The sequence below is a fragment of the Wyeomyia smithii genome, chromosome 3 (genome assembly GCF_029784165.1).
Source record: "Wyeomyia smithii strain HCP4-BCI-WySm-NY-G18 chromosome 3, ASM2978416v1, whole genome shotgun sequence".
Taxonomy (NCBI): Eukaryota; Metazoa; Arthropoda; class Insecta; order Diptera; family Culicidae; genus Wyeomyia; species Wyeomyia smithii.
The window spans coordinates 131,716,341-131,741,117 of NC_073696.1; the positions used below are offsets into that span (position 1 = coordinate 131,716,341).

A 24,777-nucleotide genomic window follows, 5' to 3' on the forward strand; every position below is an offset into this window, starting at 1 on the left:
AAATTGGATTTCGAACTCACAAATTAACCACTAAATATATGAGATAAAAGAGTTAAAAATAATTATTTTGTCAAGCCATCTTGATATATGCCATTTTACACAATAAATTTAATAATTAACTTGCATGTCGCGCTATTTGCATATTACTCGTTTTATCACATATATTTGAAACTTATCCCTTCTCTTTAAAATATGTACGTTATTTTTAAACAAACCTATACTACCATACCATCTTGTTACACATTTTTCTTATAAACCATCTTCCCGCGGAGAAATCAGTTTTTACCTCGAAAAAAGACCCACAAACTCTCATTACTCTCCAATTATGATGCATATTGAAGATCGATCTGTTCTCTAACCCTATTTAATAGTTTCATCTTTCATAGTTTCAAGTAATAATAATTGATTATTATGACAAAAAATGGGAAAAGTAGGGTTTCGGACTATTTCGATAGCTGTTTTCTTCGACGGGCTGTGCATTAGAATGCTGTATAAAACTACCAAAGAGAACTGCTGCCGAAGTTGTCGGATACCCTGAATCAACACTTTTCGTTAGGAGACGGTTATGCGAATATTTAGCTGATCAGATCGAAAATTATTCGCATGCATGTCACATGTCACATTGTCACATGCATGTCACATTGCTGTTTTGTTAATAGAAAAATATAATTTATGTCATTTTTTAAGTCAATTGATTTGAACATACTTAATTTAACCAGTTGATAACAATTTCTTACTAGGACAGCTATGCGGACACAAAATAACCGAAAATTGCTTAAATAATTCAATCGACGTTTTCTCGATTTGAGTCTTTTTGTTATGGGACCGACATGCAAAGAGCGGCAGTATAGCATATCACATGTAAGATGTCACGTGTAACATTACATATAACACAACATGTGTTGAGGTGTTTTTAGCAATCCCCTGGTATACAACCAGTCTATTTTCTTTTATATCTTTATTTGGCAAGAGAAAGGGAAACGAAAACTAAAATTTCACTTGTAACGGAAACGTAGAGCAATAAAGTCGCTTTTTTACTCGCTCGTTCTTTTATTGCGTAGTTATTGTTCTCGGTTAGACCACGTGGAAAGTCGGTTCTCTGGCGTCAGTGTCCAGTCCAGGTTCCAGTTACTTCTCGTTTATCCGGTTCGTCCATTCAACAACATTTTGGTCCTTCACGTCCGGATCATGGATTCAGCAACCGCGGATAAGTTGGCTTTGAAGCGAGAGGTTATTTTTGCGAAAGTGAAATGGGAGTTGTCCGTCGCACACAACATTCGCTGTCGGAAACCGTCCGCTGCAGAAGTGCTTGAAAGACGCACTAAACTCACGGAACTTGCTGGTCATTTCGACGTCGTTCAAACTGCGATTGAAGAGAATACGGCCCACTTAGAGGATGTTGCTTCTGTTTTTAATCATCGACTGCAGTTCGACGAAGTGTATTTTAAGGTTAAGGATTTGTATAACCAGTTCCTGGAAGAATCGCAGGAAAATGGTTCTGTTTGCAGTGTTAAATCAGAGGACTATACAAGTGATTTACGTGACGCAATCAAAGCACTGCTGGAAACGCAACAGGCAGTTCTTACACGTCAAAATCAACCAGTTTTAGAAAATCCTCCAGTGAACCATGAGCCGCAGCTTAACGTAAAGCTACCGCAGCTAAACATTCCCGTGTTTGCAGGGGAAAGGAAAAATTGGCGTTCATTCAAGGATTTGTTCGAGAGCACGATTCACAAACGAGATGATTTAATGGATTCCGTTAAAATGCAGTACCTTTTTTCGTACCTCGACGGAGAGGCTAAAAGGATGGTATATTCGTTCCCGATCAGTGATGCCAATTATCGCGAAGCTTGGGAAACATTAGTTGCGCATTACGATAAAAATAAATATACGGTGTTTGCACTCATTAGAGAGTTTGTCGATCAACCAGCCGCTGGCAACGCAAATGGATTGAAAAAAATATTGGCTGTTTCTGATGACGTCATTCGTCAACTTAAGGCATTAGGAAACGAATACGAGACCCGTGACCCATGGCTCATTCATCTGCTGCTGGAAAAGGTAGATCGCGGTACACGTTCGTTATGGGCACAGAAAATAATTGATGTCGAAAACCCTTCCTTCACGGATTTTCTGGATTTCCTGCAAAAACGCTGCGATGCATTAGAAACATGTCTGGCTTTTGGGAAGAAAACATACGACACAGTTAAGAAGGAATACCCAAAGACGAGTGGCAACGAGAGAAAACTGCAAACCTTCCATGCTGCCGCTACCGCTGTTCCCCAAACTTGTGGGAAATGTTCAAAGGATCATCCGGTGTACCAGTGTGAATCTTTCAAGGCGATGGATTTATCGGCGCGTCGTGAGCTTGTAGTTTCTTCAAAGTTATGTTACAACTGCTTGCGCCCATCCCACACAGCAAAGCGATGTACATCAAAATCAGTCTGCCGTACTCCAAACTGCAAGCAGCGACACCACACGTTACTATGTAGAAAGGATGCCAAACCATCGGACCAGCCGGACGGTGAAATTGAAATAAAGCAGCAAAGCGGTGAAGAGTCGTCGATTTCGGCAAACGCGACGCAAACGGTTAGCTGTAGTGCGGAACCAACCACGTTTTCTTTGTTACCAACGGTGGTAGCTTATGTTAAGGGACAAGACGGCAAGTCACACGAGGTAAGAATTCTCATAGATTCTGGATCGCAGGCATCTCTGATCACCGAGGCGTGTGCCAAACGCCTTGGACTGAAGCGGTTCAACGCCAATGTGGAAGTCACAGGAGTCAACGGAGAGGTAGTCGGTACTACAGCCGGCAAGGTCTCGTTGGTGATTTCATCGCGATTCGACGAGAAGGCTACACTTACTACTCAGGCGTATATTTTGGGAAAGCTGACGGCAACCCTGCCGTGCCAGCAGTTTAGCGCATCGAACATGCCGTATCTAAAGGGATTACAACTAGCTGATCCTCGATTCAACAAATCGAGTTCAATTGATGCTATTTTGGGTTCAGATGTCTTCCTGTCCGTACTTCAATCGGGGCAGGTCAAGAATCAAAACGGTGTTCCTGTTGCACAGCGTTCCATATTTGGATGGATGGTCGCAGGAAAAATTTGCAAACAAGAGAGTATACACGCTAATCACGCTGTGATCAATCTTCGTCAAGATTTCGATATTGACCGTACATTACGACTGTTTTGGGAGGATCAAGAGCTGCACGACACCAAACCTTTGGTAGAGGAGGAAAAAAGAGTAATCAAACATTTCGATTCAACATTCACACGTACAAAAGATGGACGCTTTATCGTAAGGCTACCGCTGGACGATTCAGAACACAAACTCGGTGAATCTTTGACGGCTGCTGTTAAACGCCTCAGAGCCATGGAACGCAGATTCCAAAACTATGAAGGTTTTAAGGAAAGATACGCAACGTTTATGCAAGAGTATGTAGACTTGGGCCACATGCAGTTAATTCCTGATTCGGAAGTAGCAGTTGATTGTACGAAGTCCTGCTATTTACCTCACCATGGAGTTGTTAAGGAAGACAGTCTCACGACCAAACTTCGCGTTGTATTTGACGGGTCATGTGTTACGTCGTCCGGAGCATCACTCAATGATTTGTTGCTAAACGCGCCCAATATCAATGCTGATTTATTTGATGTCCTTCTGCGATTTCGTTCTTTTCCGGTGGTATTTACAGCGGACATCGAAAAGATGTACCGCCAGGTATTGGTGCATCCAGACGATACGAACTATCAGCGCATAGTATGGCGAGATTCATCGGATAAACCCATACAGCATTTTCGGCTTTTGACTGTCACCTACGGTCTCAAGAATTCTGGATTTTTGGCTATGGCAGCGTTAAAGAAGGCAGCGGAAGTGTTCGAGAAAAAATATCCTGAAGCTGCTGAACGAATTAGGGAGCACACCTACGTCGATGATCTGACTTCGGGAGCTGATACTGACGAAGAGGCAATAGAGTTGATCAAGCAGATTAACGAGATCCTACACCATGCTGGTTTCATCTTGCGGAAGTGGAGTTCGAATTCAACAACGGTTTCCAGCTCACTTTCAGATGTCAACGTTAATGCCAAACCAATCAAATTCCCGGACGAGCGGAATTCAGTGAAGGCGCTTGGTACTCATTGGTTACCCGAAGCTGACGTGTTTACTTTTAAGATTAATTTGCAAGTTGATGGTCCCAACACAAAACACCAGTTGCTGTCGGACACTGCGCGGTTGTTTGATCCGTTTGGATGGTTTGCACCAGTTATCATTCGTGCAAAAATTCTTTATCAACAATGTTGGCTTTACGATTTGAATTGGCATGATGCATTACCTCCGTGCATCGGAGATGCATGGGAACAGATGAAACAAAATCTTTCACAACTCGAGCAAGTTAAAATTCCCAGATGGATGGCAAACTTTAAGAGTCAAATTGAACTGCATGGTTTCTCAGACGCTTCTGAGGAAGCATACGCCGCAGTAGTTTATTTGAGAAGGGTTAGCGAAAATGGTCAAATTAGAGTTAGCCTGATTGCAGCTAAAACGAAGGTGGCACCGGTTAAACAAGTCACGATCCCCCGTCTCGAACTAAATGCAGCAGAACTGTTGGCTAGGTTGATGAAACGTATAGCAGGACCACTCGGACGTTTTCAAATTCAACAGTTTGCATGGACTGATTCTACCATAGTCTTGCAATGGCTTAGTAACCACCCACGCAAGTGGAACACCTACGTAGCAAACAGGGTGTCCACGATTCTAGATATTTTGCCTCGTCGGCATTGGGAGCATGTATCGTCACACGAAAATCCTGCAGATTGTGCCTCACGGGGTATAAACCCTTCAGAGTTAATCAACCATCCACTTTGGTGGACAGGACCTCCTTGGCTAGTAGAGGATTCCTCAACATGGAAACACAACGTTATTGAGGAAGAATTTAACGATGATATGCTTGAGGTGCGTAAACGATTTCAATCGCTCAACATACTGGTAGCACTCCCAAGCACCAATTACGTGATAGAAAGGCAGATACTTGATCGGAAGTCTACTTTGAATGCAGCATGTCGGCAGCTAGCATTCGTGAAGCGTTTTATCGCCAACATGAAGGCACCGAGAGTTCAAAAACCCAAACAAAATGGTATGATAACGCCGTCTGAGTTGCATGAGGCCAGAATACAATTCGCAAGGTTGGCACAGTGTGACATTTACGAGAAGGAAATCAACTGCTTAGTTAACGGTCGGGAAGTTTCTGTGAAATCTAAGATCAGTGATATGTACCCATTTCTAGATAACGACGGAACAATGCGAGTTGGTGGTCGATTACAACACTCCAGCCGTCCATTTCGCATTAAGCATCCTGTAATCGTACCCAAGGAACATCGATTTACAAAGCTGTTAGTGGAGGAACTACATGTTCAGAATTGTCACGCCGGTCCATCGTTGTTGACCGCAACAATCAACCAGTACTACTACATTAAGGGGTGTCAGGACGTAGTGAAACAAACTGTGCGTAACTGTGTTAAATGCTGTCGCTTGAAGGCAAAAACGGCTCAACAATTGATGGGAAGTCTTCCAGCGGCGCGTGTAACGGCATGTCGTCCATTTGCCCATGTTGGGGTGGACTATGCAGGTCCCATTTTAGTTCGCTCCAGTAACACTCGAGGAGAGAGATCAATGAAGGGATATATCGTCGTTTTTATATGCCTATCGACCAAGGCGGTGCATTTGTAGGCAGCGGGAGATCTATCGACTGCTTCGTTCTTGGGGGCGTTGAAACGAATGATTGCGCGGCGAGGATATTGCAATGAAATATGGTCCGATAACGGTACAAATCTGGTTGGCGCTGATCGACGTTTGAAGGAAACTTACTCGGCATTGATGACTCACAGCAAGGACGCAGCGCGTCATTTCAGCAATCTTGGTATAAGCTGGAAATTTATACCACCCTCCAGTCCTCACCAAGGCGGTATTTGGGAAGCAGCAGTAAAAAGCGCCAAGAGGCTGCTTCGACCAATCGTTGGAAATGAGAAGTTGACTTATGAGGAGCTGACTACAGTTCTTTGCCAAATCGAGGCGTGTCTTAATTCGAGGCCGCTGTGCCCCATTTCGTCATCGGTCGATAATTTTGAAGCGCTCACACCGGGGCATTTTCTTGTGGGCCAGCCGTTAAATCTATTACCCAAACCTGATGTTTCACAAGTACAAATGAATCGACTTGATTGTTGGAAGAAGGTTCAGCGCTATACGATCGAGTTTTGGAACAAGTGGCGAAATGAATATCTCGCAACATTGCAACCAAGAGGAAAATGGAGAACAAGCCAGGAGAACATAAAACCAGGTCAGCTAGTCTTGGTGAAAGGCGATAATGTACCACCCTCAGCGTGGGAGTTGGCCAGAGTATCTGCAGTGCATCCAGATCAGCAGGGATTGGTGCGTATCGTCACTTTGCGTCGAGGCAAGACAGAGTATCAACGTCCAGTTCAGAAGCTATGTCCACTTCCGGATTGAGGTGCTACCTCAAGGCGGGGAGGATGTTGAGGTGTTTTTAGCAATCCCCTGGTATACAACCAGTCTATTTTCTTTTATATCTTTATTTGGCAAGAGAAAGGGAAACGAAAACTAAAATTTCACTTGTAACGGAAACGTAGAGCAATAAAGTCGCTTTTTTTACTCGCTCGTTCTTTTATTGCGTAGTTATTGTTCTCGGTTAGACCACGTGGAAAGTCGGTTCTCTGGCGTCAGTGTCCAGTCCAGGTTCCAGTTACTTCTCGTTTATCCGGTTCGTCCATTCAACAACAACATGTTACATACTACATAATATTTCACATGTTATATTTTTCGTGTTACAATACGTGTAATATGTTACATATCACGTGTGACACGTACAGAACAAGTGACATGTTACTTTTCACATGTGATATGCTACATGTTACGTGTTACATGATAGTATTACACCGATTTATGTAAAGTTCGATTTTTCAAAAATTTTCTTAATTTCCCAACTTCAGCAGCTTAAGCAGATTTATGCAAAAAACTCATTTTCGAAAAAAATGCTCTTTAGACCACTCTGTTTTGCAACGGCTCATTTGTCGATGCATTAGTGTGAGCTTTAATTATTTTAGATCAGAGCAATTCTCGCTGAAACTAGGCCACTAGGTGCACAAGGTCTTTCAAATTTGATATAAATGCACATAGTTGTTAGAAATAGAGAAAAAATGATAATGCCATTTTTGTTCGATCGAATTTGTTGATCCCTTGGTCACCAAGGGGTGAAACAGCTTTCAGAAAAGTTGAAATTTTAGTAATTCTTGATGTATTATTTGAGGTACATCTTTGAAATTCGTTATGTAAAGTACTACAAGTAGCACTTTTCTGTAAAGAGGAATGATAGGGCTTTCATTTGAAGTGATCAGAATTCAGGCCGCCATCTTAAATTTGGCCGCCATTTTGAATTATATCAGAAAAATGTAATTTTGACCAAGTTCGCAACGACCGATTTTCGATCTGAGACGACCAACATTAGAAAGCTGAGAAAAAATGCTATAATAAAAAAATATACACTTTATAACTTTTTCTTTGGTTTCATTGTTTAGGTAATCTTTTGTAGTTTTTATAAAAAAATAGATTTTCAAAAAATGAGCTTTTTCAGATAGGTATCGGCTCGATTATCGTCAGGTTTACCCTTAATTAATTTTTTGCATGATGGTTCTTCATAATGCAGCATCTTCCTGCAAAAGATTAGTTCTCTATGTTTTCATTAACCTCCGGACGATAATAGATAAAACCTGACGACAATTTTACATTTTTCTTTTACATTTTTTTTCAAAAAAAAATTATTTTGAAGTGTATATTTTTTCGGAGAGACAAAAATACTATCTACAACTTTATAGAAAACGTCGTACGGATCAAACAAACCGTGTTGGCCCTGAAAATATTTGTAATCATCAATACCTTCCCTAAAAATATCCGGATATCCGGACATCCGAATAATATTCGTTTACACATCCGTGATCCGAGCTTCGGATAACCGGATCACGAATATATCCGGTTGAAGGTCCCAGCACTATCTCAAATATGAGTCATGCCATAAAAAAAAACTAAACCAATAGCACAAAATAATATCTTTTGCCTATAGCAATATCTATGCAAAGTTGCAACCAAATTAAAAATGACTATTTAAATAAAATATTAAAACTGGGACATTTTTTGTGGAACTGCTCAGTAATAAAAACCTATCGCTTTGTTAGTATCAAACATGCTAGTGTTGTATGCATTATTCTCACTAACACAAAAAAACAGTAGTGGCGTACCAGTTGCAGCATCAATCGATTATGATATATGAAGATAGTAGGGTTATAACACGTGCATCCACTTGGTCTCAGTAGACAGGTTACTACGTTGATCGCGCGGTATACGTTGAATATTTTGAAACTCAGTTTGGAAAATAGGTTCAATTTATGGGTTACCACTGATGCTCACCTAATTTTTTCCTTGCATCTTATAGCATTTTTTCTCAGCTTTCTAATGCTGATCTTAGATCGAAAGTCGGTAGTTGCGAACACGGTCAAAATCGCATTTCATAATTCAAGATGGCGGCCAAATTCAAGATGGCAGCCTAAATTCTGATCACTTCAAATGAAAGCCCTATCATTACATTACATTACATCTTTACATAAAAGTGCTACTTGTAGTACTTTACATAACAAATTTTAGAGATATAGTTTAAATAATACATCAAGAATTACTGAAATTTCAACTTTTCTAAAAACTGTTTCGCCCCTTGGTGACCAAGGGGTCGACAAATTCGATCAAACAAAAATGACATTATCATTTTTTCTCTATTTCTAATAACTATGTGCATTTATATCAAATTTGAAAGACCTTGTGCACCTAGTGGCCTAGTTTCAGCGAGAATTGCTCATCAATGACTCGGCATTGATGGTTTGCACTAAAAAATTTATCAAAACGAGAGATGAAATAGAGATAATTTTTACCAAATTGTTTATATTCTTAAATTCTACTATCTTCTACTACTACCTTCTGCCTCTGCCGCCATGCTTGATAGAATACGAGTTCCGTTTAACTCATGTGTTCGTTTTGTCGTAAGACTTGAACAGATACTCTAGTGTTACTCATTGGCAACAAAACCTCTTAGGTTGTTCTTTTTCAAATTTTCCGAAATCCAAAATCTCATTAACGGAAAAGCTTGAATATCTCTACAACAAACTTGTACCTTTTGTAACCGTTTCACTTTCCAGAATACAAGAGTGAGAAAATTCATTTTACCGAGATATCACAATGCACAATACGGCAAATCCTTTTTCGTGCGAGGTCTTATTGGAACAAACTCCCTCGGCACATCGCTTTAACCGACAGCACCGGTAGTTTTTAAGAGGAGATATGGAGATTCGTAATTTATATAGGGTATCGAACGTCTTCGCAGTGGTTTTCTTTGGCCCTCTTTTACATAAGATTGCTGCAAAAAAACTGCCGAAGAAAACCACTGACGAAGACGTTCGATACCCTACTTTGTAACGAAAAAGATTTATGTCTTATGTTACGTGTTTAATAAAGCAATACAAATTAATGACATGCTGTTTTCGTTTGTTTAGTTTGCATTGCAAAATGAACTGTACCTGGAATTGCATATACTTTGTTACTCGAATTCATTGATGATGTACATATGACCAGACCAACCAACTCCGCTAGTATGTTACCAACTAGCCCCTCATGTATTGAATATGAAAATTACTTAAAATATGTGAAAATAAAATTTTGGCGAGAGTTTGCGTTACACAATTTAAAACTAATAAAAAGGACTTTCATTATGCTTTGAACACCTGGTTTATTTCAATTTGGCTAGCTTTGTTCAGACAAAAAGTTTCGACTTGAAAACCGAATAACCCATATAACACGATTTTTTGCGTAAATTCGAAGATATCCTCATTGACCAACTTACTCCCTAACCCTAAGTTAGCAAACTTTAACAATAATCGGTTAAAGTTACCAATCGAGGGACACTATTCCAATCACCCCTAAGCTATTTTAAGCAGTTCCCATCTGTTTTGCAGTTTTTTTTTCAGCACCCGAAGTGGCTCCTGAATGGCTGCAATATAGGTCGATTTGTTTCGAACGGGTTTGTTCACAAATTTCTTTGTGATGAACGGTATTTCTTATATTCGTAAGACAGCTAGACAATCAAAGTTTTCGTTTCCATCATTGAAATTGTCGATATTGATCAAAATGCAGGAGTTTGAGGCCTGTTTTCTTCGACTGATTAAAATAGGCGCTACTGCTTAAGCCGTTCCTTACCCTATCAATATTTAATTCAACTTGCATTTGCAATGATTATAAAAAAACCACAAAGTTATTTTAAAAACATATGCTTTCGTACGCCAATTATATGTAGCATATTTACGTGTGCAGAAGCCTTCATCTTTATTCATTTTCAAACATTTTTTAGTTTATTTACTAAATAATATTTGAAAACGTTCATTCAATAAATAATATCTGAATATTAGGAAAATAACAGCAAATGAAATCGTGAATGTTAAAAATTAATTGAATAAAGAAAAAAAATGGGTGGAACAAAGTTTACGATAATTTAACAGTTTGTTACTGAGTCAAAGTCTGAAACTGCTGTTGAGAGAAGGGTATAGACGGATTCCGTGCCAACTCCATTGAGGGATTGGCAGTACTTTCTCAATATACCGTCATACACGCAAAAGTTCAAGCTTAGATCATCCGATGTGTCCTCTCAAAACGCACATCAAATGCTCTGGCTTTTACACAACAAATGTATTCAGAGGATAACGCAACAGCTGCGTAATGAATACATTTACAGAGATTGAAATCATAATATGTATAATACACACAAAATCGTAGTGTTTCGGTAGACTTCGGTTTTAGGCAAACGATCAGTTTTGGGGCGCTGAAAAAACCGCTGGTTACTTTCGTGAGTCGGTGCGTATCAAAAGCTCGTGCATCCCTAATCACCGTCAGCAACCGAAACAGCCAACAGCGAGCCTCGTTGAAACATAATTTACTGACGCTGGTGCCAGTAACGTGGAACCGAATGCATATGAATAAAACCAGAATCGCCGTTAAATGCAAAATGTTTGGAACAAATCCAATGTCTTTTCAATTGTTATTGATTCGATGATGTTTTTGAATGACCGGATTCATGATAGTGAATCGATCAGTTCATATTTTAGTTAACCTAGTCAGCACCAAAATCATCAATATTGATTACTGCTTGCACTGCTTTAACGATAGACGCATTCTGGAAAATATTACCAATACCAGTACGACTCATCATGGCACCGGTTAATACTTCAAAAGTGTTTCGTTCGATTTTTGAGCCGTCCAATACATTGAACATTCGCTAGAGCACCAAATGTATTATGAACAACACACTTTGGGTGTCAAATAAATGTTGTGTGAACAAAAAAAAAAAAAAAAAAACAACACACTTCCGTTGTACTGGTTCCGAAACAGTACAGAAATTGCTCTAAAAAACGCAATATTGATGTGGTTACGCACAGTCCAACTTTTGCGTGTACACAAATTAGGTAGCGCATGAATGGGGGAAGGAGATTGAGGTTGCGTTACTTATTGTTACGCAGGGGGAAGAGGTGGTGTTGTTGAGACAGTTAAGTAACGGTGATGCTTGCTTAAAATTGAAAATTTGGAGGGGGCAGGTTGTTTAGCGTTACGTAATTTTAGGCAGGGGGATCGAACGTTACTTTTTGTTACATAGAGGGGATGGAACTGAAATCTAGATTTTACGTTATCCGTGCACGTCGCCAATCTAGTGAAACTTTTTGGGAGTGTAGGTCTAATTTTTTTCCAGCGTAGAATCTCAAATTCAATTTGTTCAACACAGCAAAGCAAAGCCTTGAAGCCACATTCCGATTCGGAACTTGACCTTCTGTTTATTTATACAGACTTCGCAGCCGACTGTTCAGTGTACAGGAGGTTTTTGGATTCCAGACGGAAAAACTAAAATAGGTTATCGGCTCTATCGTCAGGTTTTACCTATTATCGTCCGGGGGGTAAATAATGTCCAAGATCGTTAATTTCTTGCATGATGGTTCTTCAGAATGCAGAGTACCTTTCTGCAAAATATTAGTTTTTTATGGCTTCATTAACTCTCCGGACGATAATAGGTAAATCCTGACGATAATAGAGTTAATCCTGACAATAATAGAGCCGATACTCTGTATGATTAAAAAACTGTTTGTTTTAGCACATATGGCAAAATCGAACCGTTCCTTAATTAAACCGTGCACGGGGTCTGTATTTTCAATGAAAACTCGGATAATTTACTAAAAGTCATCCCTTCAAAACTTTTTTTCTAACTCATGGAAGCGTCAATTGACGCATGAACATTTCAAAAGTAAAAAAAAAACGTGAAAAATACTAGACATTAAAAGGCTTTTGTTAGCAGAGAGAGATTCAGAGTGCCGATTTTAAAATGTTTGAGAGTTTTAGGCAATGGGACACCTAAAAAAATGTCCAATCGAAAGGGATGGCGCTTTTTCAGTGGTAGTGAAATTAAAATTTCTCCGAGTATTCATTGACCAAGAAATGCTTTCTATACATGTTATTCTAACTTTCTAGTACTTAATTTCACTGAACGCAATCTATTTTTATTAAGAAACATGTTTTTCCTATATAACAGCATTGCGTATTACTACCATGCGCACAAAACTAATCAGGATGGATCAAGGTTGCAAAAAGTAGGTTCTCTCATACAAATGCGGAGTTACTGTAATTGACTTTCGATAAGTTCAGGACTTTTGAGGACTTAGATGGAATCAATAAAATTCGGTTCTGGCTCTTTGCTCTTAGGTTTTAACATTTCCATATGACGATGAACCACTTTAAGACTCAGTAAGATTCGGATGCGATTGGAAATATCGATAGTTCCTACTATCCTTTAATTATTGGCCACTCAGAAACATTTGCGTTCACTGGTGTGATTCATTAACAGAAATGAACGGCGGTGTCCCATTAAACTAACTGTCTGAAAAACTTATTTTGAAAGATATCCAAGGGGCCGACAATCCACGTGGACACAGGAATCTTTTTTTGTTGCTTCACCAATAAACCAGCCACAGGTTGGTTCGCCACCGGCACCGCAAACGCAAAACACAAAAATCATCATTTTAGACCCCCCTCTCCCCGTCCTTCCTCGTGGACAAGCGTAGACATTCACCAAATCCCCCCCCTTCCCCCTCTTTGGCAACGTGGACATTTTTTTGCAACGAAAAGTCGAAAAACGTTTATTTCTGTGGTTTTATTTAGCGAGTGTCTCTTCTGACCAATTTTTGTAGGGGTACCTGGAGTAATAAGCACCGTTGAGGCAATATGCACCCCCTTCGATTTACCATGGAGAAACATAGTAAAGCAAAATAATAATTCCATTATTTGAATTTATATTTTCTATAGTCAGCCTGTCAGATTGGCAGCACTAGGCCCTGGTGCTACATTCCGATTCGGAACTTGACCTTCTGTTTGCTATACACAGACTTTGCAGCCAACCGTTAAGTGTACAGGACAATTGCGGGGCTAGCGCTACGATCCTACTGACACTAACAGTATCTCCCGAGTCAAGACTCGAACCTACGACGATTGGCTTGTTAGGCCAGCATCGTACCTCGAGACCAGCTGGGGAGTTTGGCAGCACTACAATGTCAGAAAATGTAAATAAATACAAAAAAAAGTTTCCGTTGTATTCGGTCTAATTTTTTTCTCAGCTGAATTAAGTGTTTTCAGTCTTCAATTGTTCTTTTCCACCATAGAAAAGTGTTATTGCATCGAATATATGTCGAGCAACATATTTCTAATGAAATATCGATAAGTTTCAATGAGAACTACCGTTATGTAACCAGAAACATTCTTTTTTTACGTTCGGGGCATAAACTCGGGACAAAAGGACTCTTTGTAAACAATTTTTTTGCTTACATTTTATCTCGTTTCCAGCATGGTCCGATAGTCCCATCGGCGGTCATGGACCATTAAACAGCTTGCCGCTTGAGTGTATGGAATTCCAAAGAAAACCATTTTGCTATTATTTATTAGATGACAAAATGAGCCGTACTACCCCAATATTGTGGTGCATTTTGTCCCGTGAACGGGGTGCATTTTACCTCATTTGCATGGTGTTTCTTGCCCCTTTATTGCGGTGCATTTTACCCCAGCAAAGGTGCATTTTGCCTCGATTGACAACTTTTATAAATTACTAGCTGACCCGACAAACTTCGTCCCGCCTATTTTTGTGTTTAATTTAAAATCTTTCAACATTTCAAATCCATTGATTTCTTGCGATTTGTTTATATCGTTTGAAATGATTGGTTTGATCGGAATGACAACATCCTCGACTTTTGCCTTTAGTACATCACCTCTATTAAGGAAATACTTATATTGGGTGGTATTCAGTTATTTTCGTTGTTTTCCAGAAACTGAAAGGGGTCATCTTCAAATTCAAAATGATGTCCATGGTCAATGCTTGGCTTCTATACATCATTTCGATTACGGAAATATCCATATGTAGTAGTATTCGGCTGTTTCCCAGAAGTTGCCATCTTGCAATTCAAAATGGTGTCTGAGGTCAATTTTTTGCTCTCTGCATCATTCTGGTTGAAGAAACACTCATATTGGGTGGTATTTGGTCACTTTAGGCTATTTTTCAGAAACCAAAAGTCGCCATCCTGGCCCCTGAGCGTCATTCTGGTTTGAGAAACACCCATAATAGGTTTATATGATTTTTTTCGGCTGTTTTCCAGAAACTGGAAGTCACCATCTTAGAATTCAAAATGGTGTATGTGGTCGATTCTAGCTCCTGTGTATCATTCTGGTTCCGAAGAATCTCATATTGGATGGAAATCGGCCATTTTTGGCTGTTTTTGAGAAACCGGAAGTCGCCATCTTGGATTTCAAAATGGCAATTAGAGACAATTTCTGACCTCTGAGCGTCATTCTACTCATATTGGGTGGTATTTGGTGATTTTCGGCTGTTTTCCATTCACCGGAAGTCACCATCATTCAAAATATTGTCTGAGGTCGATTTGTGGTTTCAGTGCATCACAATTCCGGAAATACCCATATTGGGTGGTATATGGTCATTTGCCGCTGTTTTTCAGAAACCGGAAGTCGCCATATTGAATTTTAAAATTGCATTTGGAGACAATTTCTGCCCTCTGAGCATCATTCTGGTTAAAGAAACACTCATATTGGGTGGTTTCCAGACACCGGAAGTCGCCATCTTACAATTTAAAATGTTGTCTGAGGTCGATTTGGGGTTTCAGTGCATCATAACAATTTCGGAAATACTCATATTGGGTGGTATTTGGTCTTTTGCCGCTGTTTTTTAAAACCCGAAGCCGCCATCTTGAATTTAAAAATGGCAATTGGAGACAACTTCTGGCCTCTGAGCGTCATTCTAGTTAAAGAAACACTCATATTGGTTGGTATTTGGTCATTTGCCGCTGTTTTTCAGAAACCGGAAGTCGCCATCTTGGATTTAAAAATGGCATTAGGAGACATTTTTGCCTCTGAGCATCATTCTGGTTAAAGAAACACTCATGTTGGGTGGTGTTTGGTCATTTTCGGCTGTTTTTCGGACACCGGAAGTCGCCATCTTACAATTCATAATGTTGTCTGAGGTAGATTTGTGGCTCCAGTGCATCATAACAATTCCGGAAATACCCATATTGGGTAGTATTTGGTCATTTGCCGCTGTTTTTCAGAAACCGGAAGTCGCCATCTTGGATTTCAAAATGGCATCAGAAGACAATTTCTGATCTCTGAGCGTCATTCTGGTTAAATAAACACTCATATTGGGTGGTATTTGGTCATTTTCGGCTGTTTTCCAGACACCGGAAGTTGCCATCTTACAATTCAATATGTTGTCTGAGGTCGATTTGTGGCTTCAGTGCATCATAAAAATTCCGAAAATACCCATATTGGGTGGTATTTGGTCATTTGCCGCTGTTTTTCAGAAACCGGAAGTCGCCATCTTGGATTTCAAAATGGCATTAGGAGACATTTTTTTTGCCTCTGAGCGTCATTCTGGTTAAAGAAACACTCATATTGGGTAGTATTTGGGCATTTTCGGCTGTTTTCCAAACACCGAAAGTTGCCATCTTACAATTCAATATGTTGTCTGAGGTCGATTTGTGGCTTCAGTGCATCATAACAATTCCGGAAATTGGTCATTTGCCGCTGTTTTTCAGAAACCGGAAGTCGCCATTTTGAGAAGGATGTCGAACCATTATGGACATGTTTGTTACACCTAAAAACATTCACCTGCCAAATTTTGTTGTATTTGCTTGATTGGTTCTCGAGTGCGAAATTTGTGTTTCATTTGTATGGGACCCCCCCCCCTTATAGAAAAGGAAGGGATATCAGACCATTATGGATATATTTGTTACCCCTAAAAACATTCACCTGCTAATTTTGGTTCCATTTAGTTGGTTAGTTCTCGAGATGTGCATAAATTTGTGTTCAATTTGTTTGGAACCCCTCCCTCACATAAGAGGAAGGGGCGTCGAACCATTCTGGACAAATTTGTTACCTCTGAAAACATTTACATGCAAAATTTGATTCTATTTGGTTGATTGGCTCTCGAGCTGTGCGAAATTTGTGTTTCATTTGTATGGGACCGCTCCCTTATAAAAGAGGGAGGGGTGTTAAACCATTATAGATATATTTGTTAACCCTAGAAATATCCACCCGCCAAATTTGGTTCCATTTACTTGGTTAGTTCTTGAGATATGCAGAAATTTGTGTTTCATTCGTATGGAACTCCTCCCTTCCAGAAAAGGGAAAGGTGTCGAACCAATATGGACATATTTGTCACTTCTTAAAACATCCATATGCCAAATTTGGTTCCATTTGTTCGGTTAGTTTTCGAGATGTGCATGAATTTGTGTTTCATTTGAATGGGACCCCTCCCTTCCAGATGAGGGAGGGGTCTCAAACTATCTTAGTCACCTTTCTCGGCCCCTAAAACCCCTACATACAAAATTTCACGCCAATCGGTTAAGTGGTTTCCAGCCTATATGAATCAGACAGACAGACAGAGCTGCATTTTTATATGTTTAGATTACACACACCTAAAAAAACGTGTGTTATGCATTTTCTATAATGTTTTAGCATCAGATACGAGTTTGAACGAATAAATGAGGGTTTTTTTTTTCATTTTGATCAATACAGACCTCGTTCGATTTTGACACGTTTCGTTTTTGGCACGATTCAATTTTGGCACCATAAAAACTTTGGGCGTGTTGCCACCAGCAACCATCCAAGCGTTGAATTGAATTTTTTCAGTCCGGTAGGCATCTGAGAACACTGTTCGGATTGGTTATATAATTGGCTATTGAATTTTCTCTTTAGTCCGGTAGGTATCATAAAAAATTTAAATTTGGTCGTGTTGCCAAAATCGAACAATGGCCTGTATATAACATTTGTTTTATCTCTCTTTAGCTTTAACAAGAATATACAGTCAGGTTTTTTTTTTACGCGGGGGATACGTACCTCGTAAAAAAAACCGCGTTAATTCGAAAATCCGCGATAAAAAAAACCGCGCTAATTCAAAAATCCGCGTAAAAAAAACGCGTTAATTCAAAAATCACGTTTTTTTTTAAAACAATTGTCCTCTTTGACGGTCATTCCGGATCTTTCGGTGGGCGGAGAGTATTTTTTGGACAAAATCTTTTACTAGATAAACACTTAAACGTTTCTGGTTCCAAACCCACGTAAATTCGGAAATTCGGGAAAATTTTTTTGAATTAGCGCGGTATCGTGTAAAAAAAACCGCGTTAATTCAAAAATCCGCGTAAAAAAACCGCGTTAATTCAAAAATCCGCGTAAAAAAACCTCGTAAAAAACACCGCCTATAAAAAAACCGCGTAAAAAAACCTGACTGTACCTACTCTGCTTTCGGTAACTGGTGCATTTCTCCCTAGCAACAACCCCTATTGCAGATGGCGAGTCGGCTGGATTTTGGACGAATAGCTCATCGGTCACTCAGCTGTCACCAGCCGAGGTTCACACGCGTTCCTCAATATAACATTTTGCTTGCTTCATTTTCTGCAACAGAGGCCTATGCTTTGAATGACGCTTTCAAACGCCAGAAAAAAAAACAACACAATAGATTTAAAAATCCACTCTAAAAAGATTTTGATTTCCGAAATTGTTGTAAACTGCTCATAAAAAAAAACAATAAATAATTAAAACAAACCGGATTAATATGGCAGAAAGCTTTCGTAGAAGCTAGAAAGATAAAATCTTCACTACAAAGTCAAAGAGTTAAAAAAAACGCAGCATACTGATTGAAAACATTTTTACCAGAAAATAAAAAATATATAATTTTAATTTCAGGAAAACAGGCAAATCCTAAAAATCAGAAAAAAAAACAAATTGAGCTCAAATTTATCTTATGTCAGGAAAAGACCGAAAACAACTAAAAAAATATATCCAGAAATTAACGTTAAAAATTCTAAAACGTCTTTAAAAACTGGAAAGAAAGCATACAAAAGTTTACACTGGAAAAAACATCCCTGATATCTAGAAGAAATCGAGAAGAAAATAATCCTGAATATAACTTCAACTGACTAAAAACACGTTAAGTAAAAACAAAACAAAATCTCTAAAAACTATTATAATTTGTTTAACCTTTTCGAAGCAAAAAAAAAATATTCTAATATAAAATATTTTTTTGGAGAATCTATACCGAGCGTCTTAGCAGAGTGATTTAAAAAATCAAAAGGAATAATTATCGGTTTCCGTTAGACTCTACTAGAAAATTTGAGAAATAAATGTTGAAATTCAGTCCGCGCAAATATATATTTCGACTGTGACATACAGTCATCCTCAGTGCTTCTGTGTCCACAGTCCACAGTCCACAGAAGCACTGAGGATGACTTTTCTAGTAGAGTCTAACGGAAACCGATAATTATTTCATCATATTATCATCACACCACCCCCCCGCCCCCTTCTGTCGACAATCGTGGACATTTGAGGAATATAGGAAGCCAATTTCACTATTACACTTCATCATGCAAAGAGGAATATTGCTATTCGAACATCTAGAGTGCATGAAGCCATCACGATTGACAGCATCTCATCCCTGTCTATCTCCAAATGCTGGTCAATATTTCGACGTAACATATATTTATGGCAAATAAATGTTGTAATTGTTTGTCTCTGTGTGCCCAGTAGTACTCTGATGTACATATACAAATTTATAGAACAAATGAAGAGGAATAAAAAAATAGTGCATTTTATGGTACATTACTTTTAATAAAATATAGATTTACGTAGAGAAAAATTTTTTTTTTAATTCGATAAGTTTATTAAGGAATCGATACATTTAATCAAGTTGTTATTTGATATGACGAGTTGGAAATGTATTTTAAATGCAACATATTCAAAGTAAGCCGTTTTCTTTCAAGAGATTATTACAATTCTTGGTGCCTTGAAATTACCACGAGCGGAAAAGAATTAACGCTTAGGTCAAATATCTGTGAATTTTTTTGGTCGTGTGTGTGCTAATCAAACGCCATACGCTTCAACTTCAAGTTGAACGAAACTTCTACTGGAAAATTGCGAGTTAGATGTGGATCAGTTCCCGTAGAAATTTATTTCAAAAAAGTTTCAAGAAACAGGATATTATATGACACAGTGCAACCATTTTTTTGCCTTGGCTCCTATGTATGATTTTTTGATGAAATTTGATGCAAAACCAGATTTCCCCGAGTTTGAACATATTTCAACTTAAGGGGCAACAATGGCACCATTTTGAATTTTTGAGTAACCGGAAATTTTCGATGTTTTTTCGACGCCATTTTGTTTTAAAACCAAATATCAAAATTCTGAGAGTTTGTCCACATATAAGCATCTTCTTACCCATCTTAAAAAAAACAGATCTTAAATCGGACAAAAACTGAGCTCAAAACGGTGATTCTACGAAAACGATTTTGGCATGGTTTTAGTATATTTTACAAAGCAAAATAATATCGAGTATGTCTGAGCATCAATGATAATCTGATAATATCTAAAAGTGGTAGTCAAATTATGGCTTATATTGAGTAAAAAAGTCTCAGGAATCCATGCCAAAACCGTTTTCGTAGAATCACCGTTTTGAGCTCAGTTTTTGTCCGGTTTAAGATCTATTTAAAAAAAAATGGGTGAGAAGATGCTAATATGTTGACATACTCTTAGAATTTTGATATTTGGTCTTAAAACAAAATGGCGGCGAAAAAACATAGAAAATTTCCGGTTTCTCAAAAATTCAAAATGGCGCCATTGTTGCCCCTTAAGTTGAAATATGTTCAAACTCAAGGAAATTTGGTTTTGGATCAAAATACGCAAAAAAATTACATATAGAAACCAAGGCAGAAAAAAAAGTCAATTTTTGTTGCACTGTGTATAATTATGTTCACTTAATTCGAACATGTCCCAAACATGTCGGAAATGACACAAATAGTAAAAAAAATGGCAGAAGGGAAGATAATGGCAAAATTTCGGAATAAAAATTAAAAACGAACACAAAAAAAAAACAAAATTCCGGATAATCGAGTCTCCGGATAATCGAGTCCGACCTGTACCTTCAAAATGAAACTTGTTGATCCAATATCGGTTAAAAACAGATAACTCGCAATACTTTCAAAAGTAGTGAGAACACTTCTTAGGTATATTCCGTTGTTGATAGGTGCATCCATGATGGATCCGTCAGTCATTCGACGTGAATAAAATGAACACATAAGGGACGATCCATTAATGATGTCACGCAAAATTTGGAGAAAAATTAACTCCCCCCTCCCCCTTGTCACAAGTTGTCACAACTTCCTTGATCCCCCCCCCCCTTAATTACGTCACGTTTTTGTATCCCCCTCCCCCTTCTTTGGTGATAATTGATTGAAATCGAGAAATTTGTTAGGAATGTATTTTTTCTTAATAAGAACGATTTTACTGAAAGAAAAACTGAAACTAGAAGAAAAAGAAGATTATAGAAGATAACTAGAAAAGGCGTTTAGTTCTTAGTTCAAGGATGCTGTTGATGGAGTCGCATATCGACGACATAGAAAGCCAAGACATTAACTGCAGCATCATTGCTGATTTTTGAAAAACCATCAATATTTAGTTCCTCTTCTTCAATCAATTCGCAATCCAAATATTCTCCACATGTTACAATAACCAAGCATTTTTATTTACGTTTTGTCACAATTTTTGTATTGATTGGATTGAGAGACACTAAAAATTAATAAAATTGCGCTGTCATTCATAAATGAACATGCACGGTGAAACGGAATTAAAGCACATTATGCTTTTTTAGGGAGAAAAAAATTGTCATTTATTTTCTCTAAAGCAAATCTTGAGCAAAAAAGGGGATCGTAGAACTATAAATGAATGATGTAAATATTATAAATAGTTCTGAGTTAATCTCTGTGGTTAGGTATGTGACTTTTTTATTTATTTTTTTTGGTTGAAATGTGATGTCACACTCAAGCTAACCCCCCCTCCCCCATATGTCACAAAATGTCACAATAATTGAAACCCCCTCCCCCTCCCTAAACGCGTGACATCATTAATGAATGGTCCCTAACATATGGACTGTTAGCTGGCAAGTAAAACCAAAGATATATGGACACCAAAAAATAATCTTCATACAATTCAACGTTGCGCTACAATACTACAGGTCATTTCATCTGGCCGGGAAATTAACGCATCAAAATTCAAACACCATTGTTTGGAAACTGCTCGTTTGTTGGTGTCCATATATCCTTGGAGTGATAAAAAAAATTCAGGCTAGATCATACGCTAAAAATTTCACGAACTGTTACTAACGGTGATCTCATACGTTGTCCATTAGTTTCTTAAATCCAGTTATTGCCGGCTTGTGGGTCAAACTGCAAAAGAAGCATCAAAAATTTTCAAAAGATGCGAAGTTTTTATTATTTTCACAGCAAAACGTTACTCGTAGCACAGATTGTCGTCTTCAAATAGCCTTATAGTATGACCCGCGATAAGTATAAGGGGCCATCCACATACCACGTGGACAGATTTTTAACGATTTTGCCCCTCCCCCTCCCCCTCCGTGGACAACGGCCCATATAAATTCTGAAAAAATTGTATAGACCGTGGACATTAGCCAACCCCCCAAAGCCGTCCACGTGGTATGTGGATGGCCCCTAACACAAGATATGTTTATTTGTTGCCATTTATTGACAAAATACGACATTTATTTTTCTCAACCCAATACACTAAAGTCGCTTTTTACGCGGGGGATACATGCCGCGTAAAAAAACCGCGTAAATTCCGGAATCCGCGTAAAAAAAACCGCGTAAAAAAATCGCGTAAATTCCGGAATCCGCGTAAAAAAACAGCGTTGATTCTGCATTCCGAGTGGAGGAAAACCGAAGTCCGCGCAAAAAAAATACCGCGTAAATTCCGGAATCCACGTAAAAAAAAACATTCTGCATTCCGGGTGAAGAAAAACCGAAATCCGCGTAAATTCCGAAATCCGCGTAAAAAAACGCGTAAATTCCGGAATCCGCGTAAAAAAAACTGCGTAAATTCCGGAATCCGCGTAAAAAAAGCCGCGTAAAGAAACGCGTAAAAAGCGACCTTAGTGTATTATATATCGTTTAGAACATCAAATAATACATGTGTGTTAGTGATGTTTGTAGCTGACAGGAGTGCCATTTCACAACGGATTCTCAAGCATTTACATCAAGGTACATAATAGACACCATGTGCTACAACAATTACTTCATATTCTCAAAAACGCATGCATCGCGAATTGAGTTTTCTTATCTGGAATTACTATTATACCAATATTATCGGCCAAACTCAACTCTTGATTTTGTTTGAACAGGATTGATTGAGCCGTTACTTTCCTTAATAGCTTTATGACAGTTCGTTCGGGGATATAGACCATTTTACGATTCAGAACTCAATTCAAAAATGAAATTTTGACAAAATGCTAGGAAACAACACTGACATAACGCACGTAAAAGCAACATTAACATCAGCAAATACCTCGTCTCTTGTCATTTCGTAAAATGATCTATTCTGCACTGTTCACTCTAAAAAAGGATTCGCAGATTCAACAATCTTTCATGTGAAAACTCGACGAAATGCCTAACAGAACTTTAAAACACATGTTTTGCTTGGCCACTGTATAATTGATTTGTTCAAAATAATTACACGTTTCTCACAGAGTCACATGATTTAGTTTGTTATGATGTACAATGTTTTTTTGGGACTAGGAGCGAAAATCCGTTATTCGCTTTTCCGGACATAATTGTTCCAGGACTTAAAGTTTATTTAAATTCGGCGTTGTCTGATACTTTGTGGTTACAAAATTAATACAAATTGAGTGAAAACTATGCAATACGTCGCAAGCGACATTTGTATGTAGAAACTTATAGAGGTAAAATCAAACGCGTTAAAAGACAAACATCGAACACTTTTTACATATTTAATTCGCATCTTTAGATATTAAGTAAACCTTGTACACGTTAAGCAAACGGAGAAATCATCGGTACCAAGAAAATTGAACGGTGTTCAAGTGAAACATTCTGAAACCCTATAACAGGTCGCACTCGATTATCCGGAACATCAAAAAAATTTTCATTCCGGATAATCGAGTTTTCCGGATAATCGAATCACACAAAAAATACTGAAATTTTGCGATTAACGAGCATAAAATAAATATTTCTTTTCTTTATTTCACTTGTATGATGCAGTGGCCTAACCAGAAATTATTTCTGAAGAGAAAAGCGGTAAAATCTTGAGAAGCAAAAAAAAAAAATTGGACATTGATTATATTCACTTAATTCGAACATGTCCCAAACATGCCGGAAGTAACTTAAATAGTGAGCAATTCTCGCTGAAACCGTCCCACTGGTGACATGAGGTCTTTCAAAAAGGATATTGTTATGTCTTAATGATTGAAAGTAGCGAAAAAATGAGAAAACCACTTTGGTTAGTTCATATCGATGGACCCCTCGGGCACAAATCGGTTAAACGGTTTTAAAATAAACTGATTTTGGAGCAATTCTTGACCTTTTTATTGATTTATTTCTCTTGAATTTGTCATTTAACCCCCTGCAACGCACTACGCACACCACAGGCTCAGTATATTGCGTTGATTTGATATTGGACGCGCGTCATGCGTTGTACTGTTTGAAGATCGATTTTGAAAAGTGACCAGAATGACAAGGTAAACTGAATGCTCACCTAATATTTTGAATGTATCTTAAAGCATTTTTTCTCAGCTTTCCGATGGTGATGTCAAATTCAAAATCGGTGGTTGCAGACTTGCTCAAAAACACGTTTTTCTGATAAAATCCAAGATGGCGGCGAGATCCAAGATGGCGGCCAATTTTTTTCTACTTCAAATGAAAGCTCTATCATTCTTCTTGAAAACGATGTGTTGGTTGCAGGGGATTCAATGACAAATATAAGAGAAAGAAATCAATAAAAAGGTAAAGAATTGCTCAAAAATCAAGTTTTGTAAAAACCGTTTAACCGATTTGTGCCCGAGGGGTCCATCAATATGAACTAACCAAAGTGGTTTTCTCATTTTTTCGCTACTTTCAATTAGACATAAAAATATCCTTTTTGAAAGACCTCATGTCACCAGTGGGACGGTTTCAGCGAGAATTGCTCAGTAACAAATATGCCAGAAGGGATGGTAAAGGCAAAATTTCGGAATAAAAATTGAAAACGGAACTAAAATTCCGGATAATCGAGTCTGAAATTTAG

General features: G+C 38.4%; 2 protein-coding genes across 5 annotated transcripts in view; one reads left to right on the forward strand and one right to left on the reverse strand.

The window, feature by feature from the left end:
• LOC129726997 (zinc finger protein 609) overlaps positions 1-24,777 on the reverse strand; it is an 85,536-nt gene that overhangs the window by 37,651 nt on the left and 23,108 nt on the right. The gene's annotated exons all lie outside the window — the stretch shown is intronic.
• Positions 1,189-5,727, forward strand: LOC129728564 (uncharacterized). Its single transcript, XM_055687011.1, has one exon. It carries the CDS (start codon positions 1,189-1,191, stop codon positions 5,725-5,727), a length of 4,539 nt encoding a protein of 1,512 aa, XP_055542986.1.

Bases quoted from the DNA above. Each gene is read 5' to 3' on its own strand.
- LOC129728564 (XM_055687011.1), top strand. From the start codon at position 1,189: ATGGATTCAGCAACCGCGGATAAGTTGGCTTTGAAGCGAGAGGTTATT.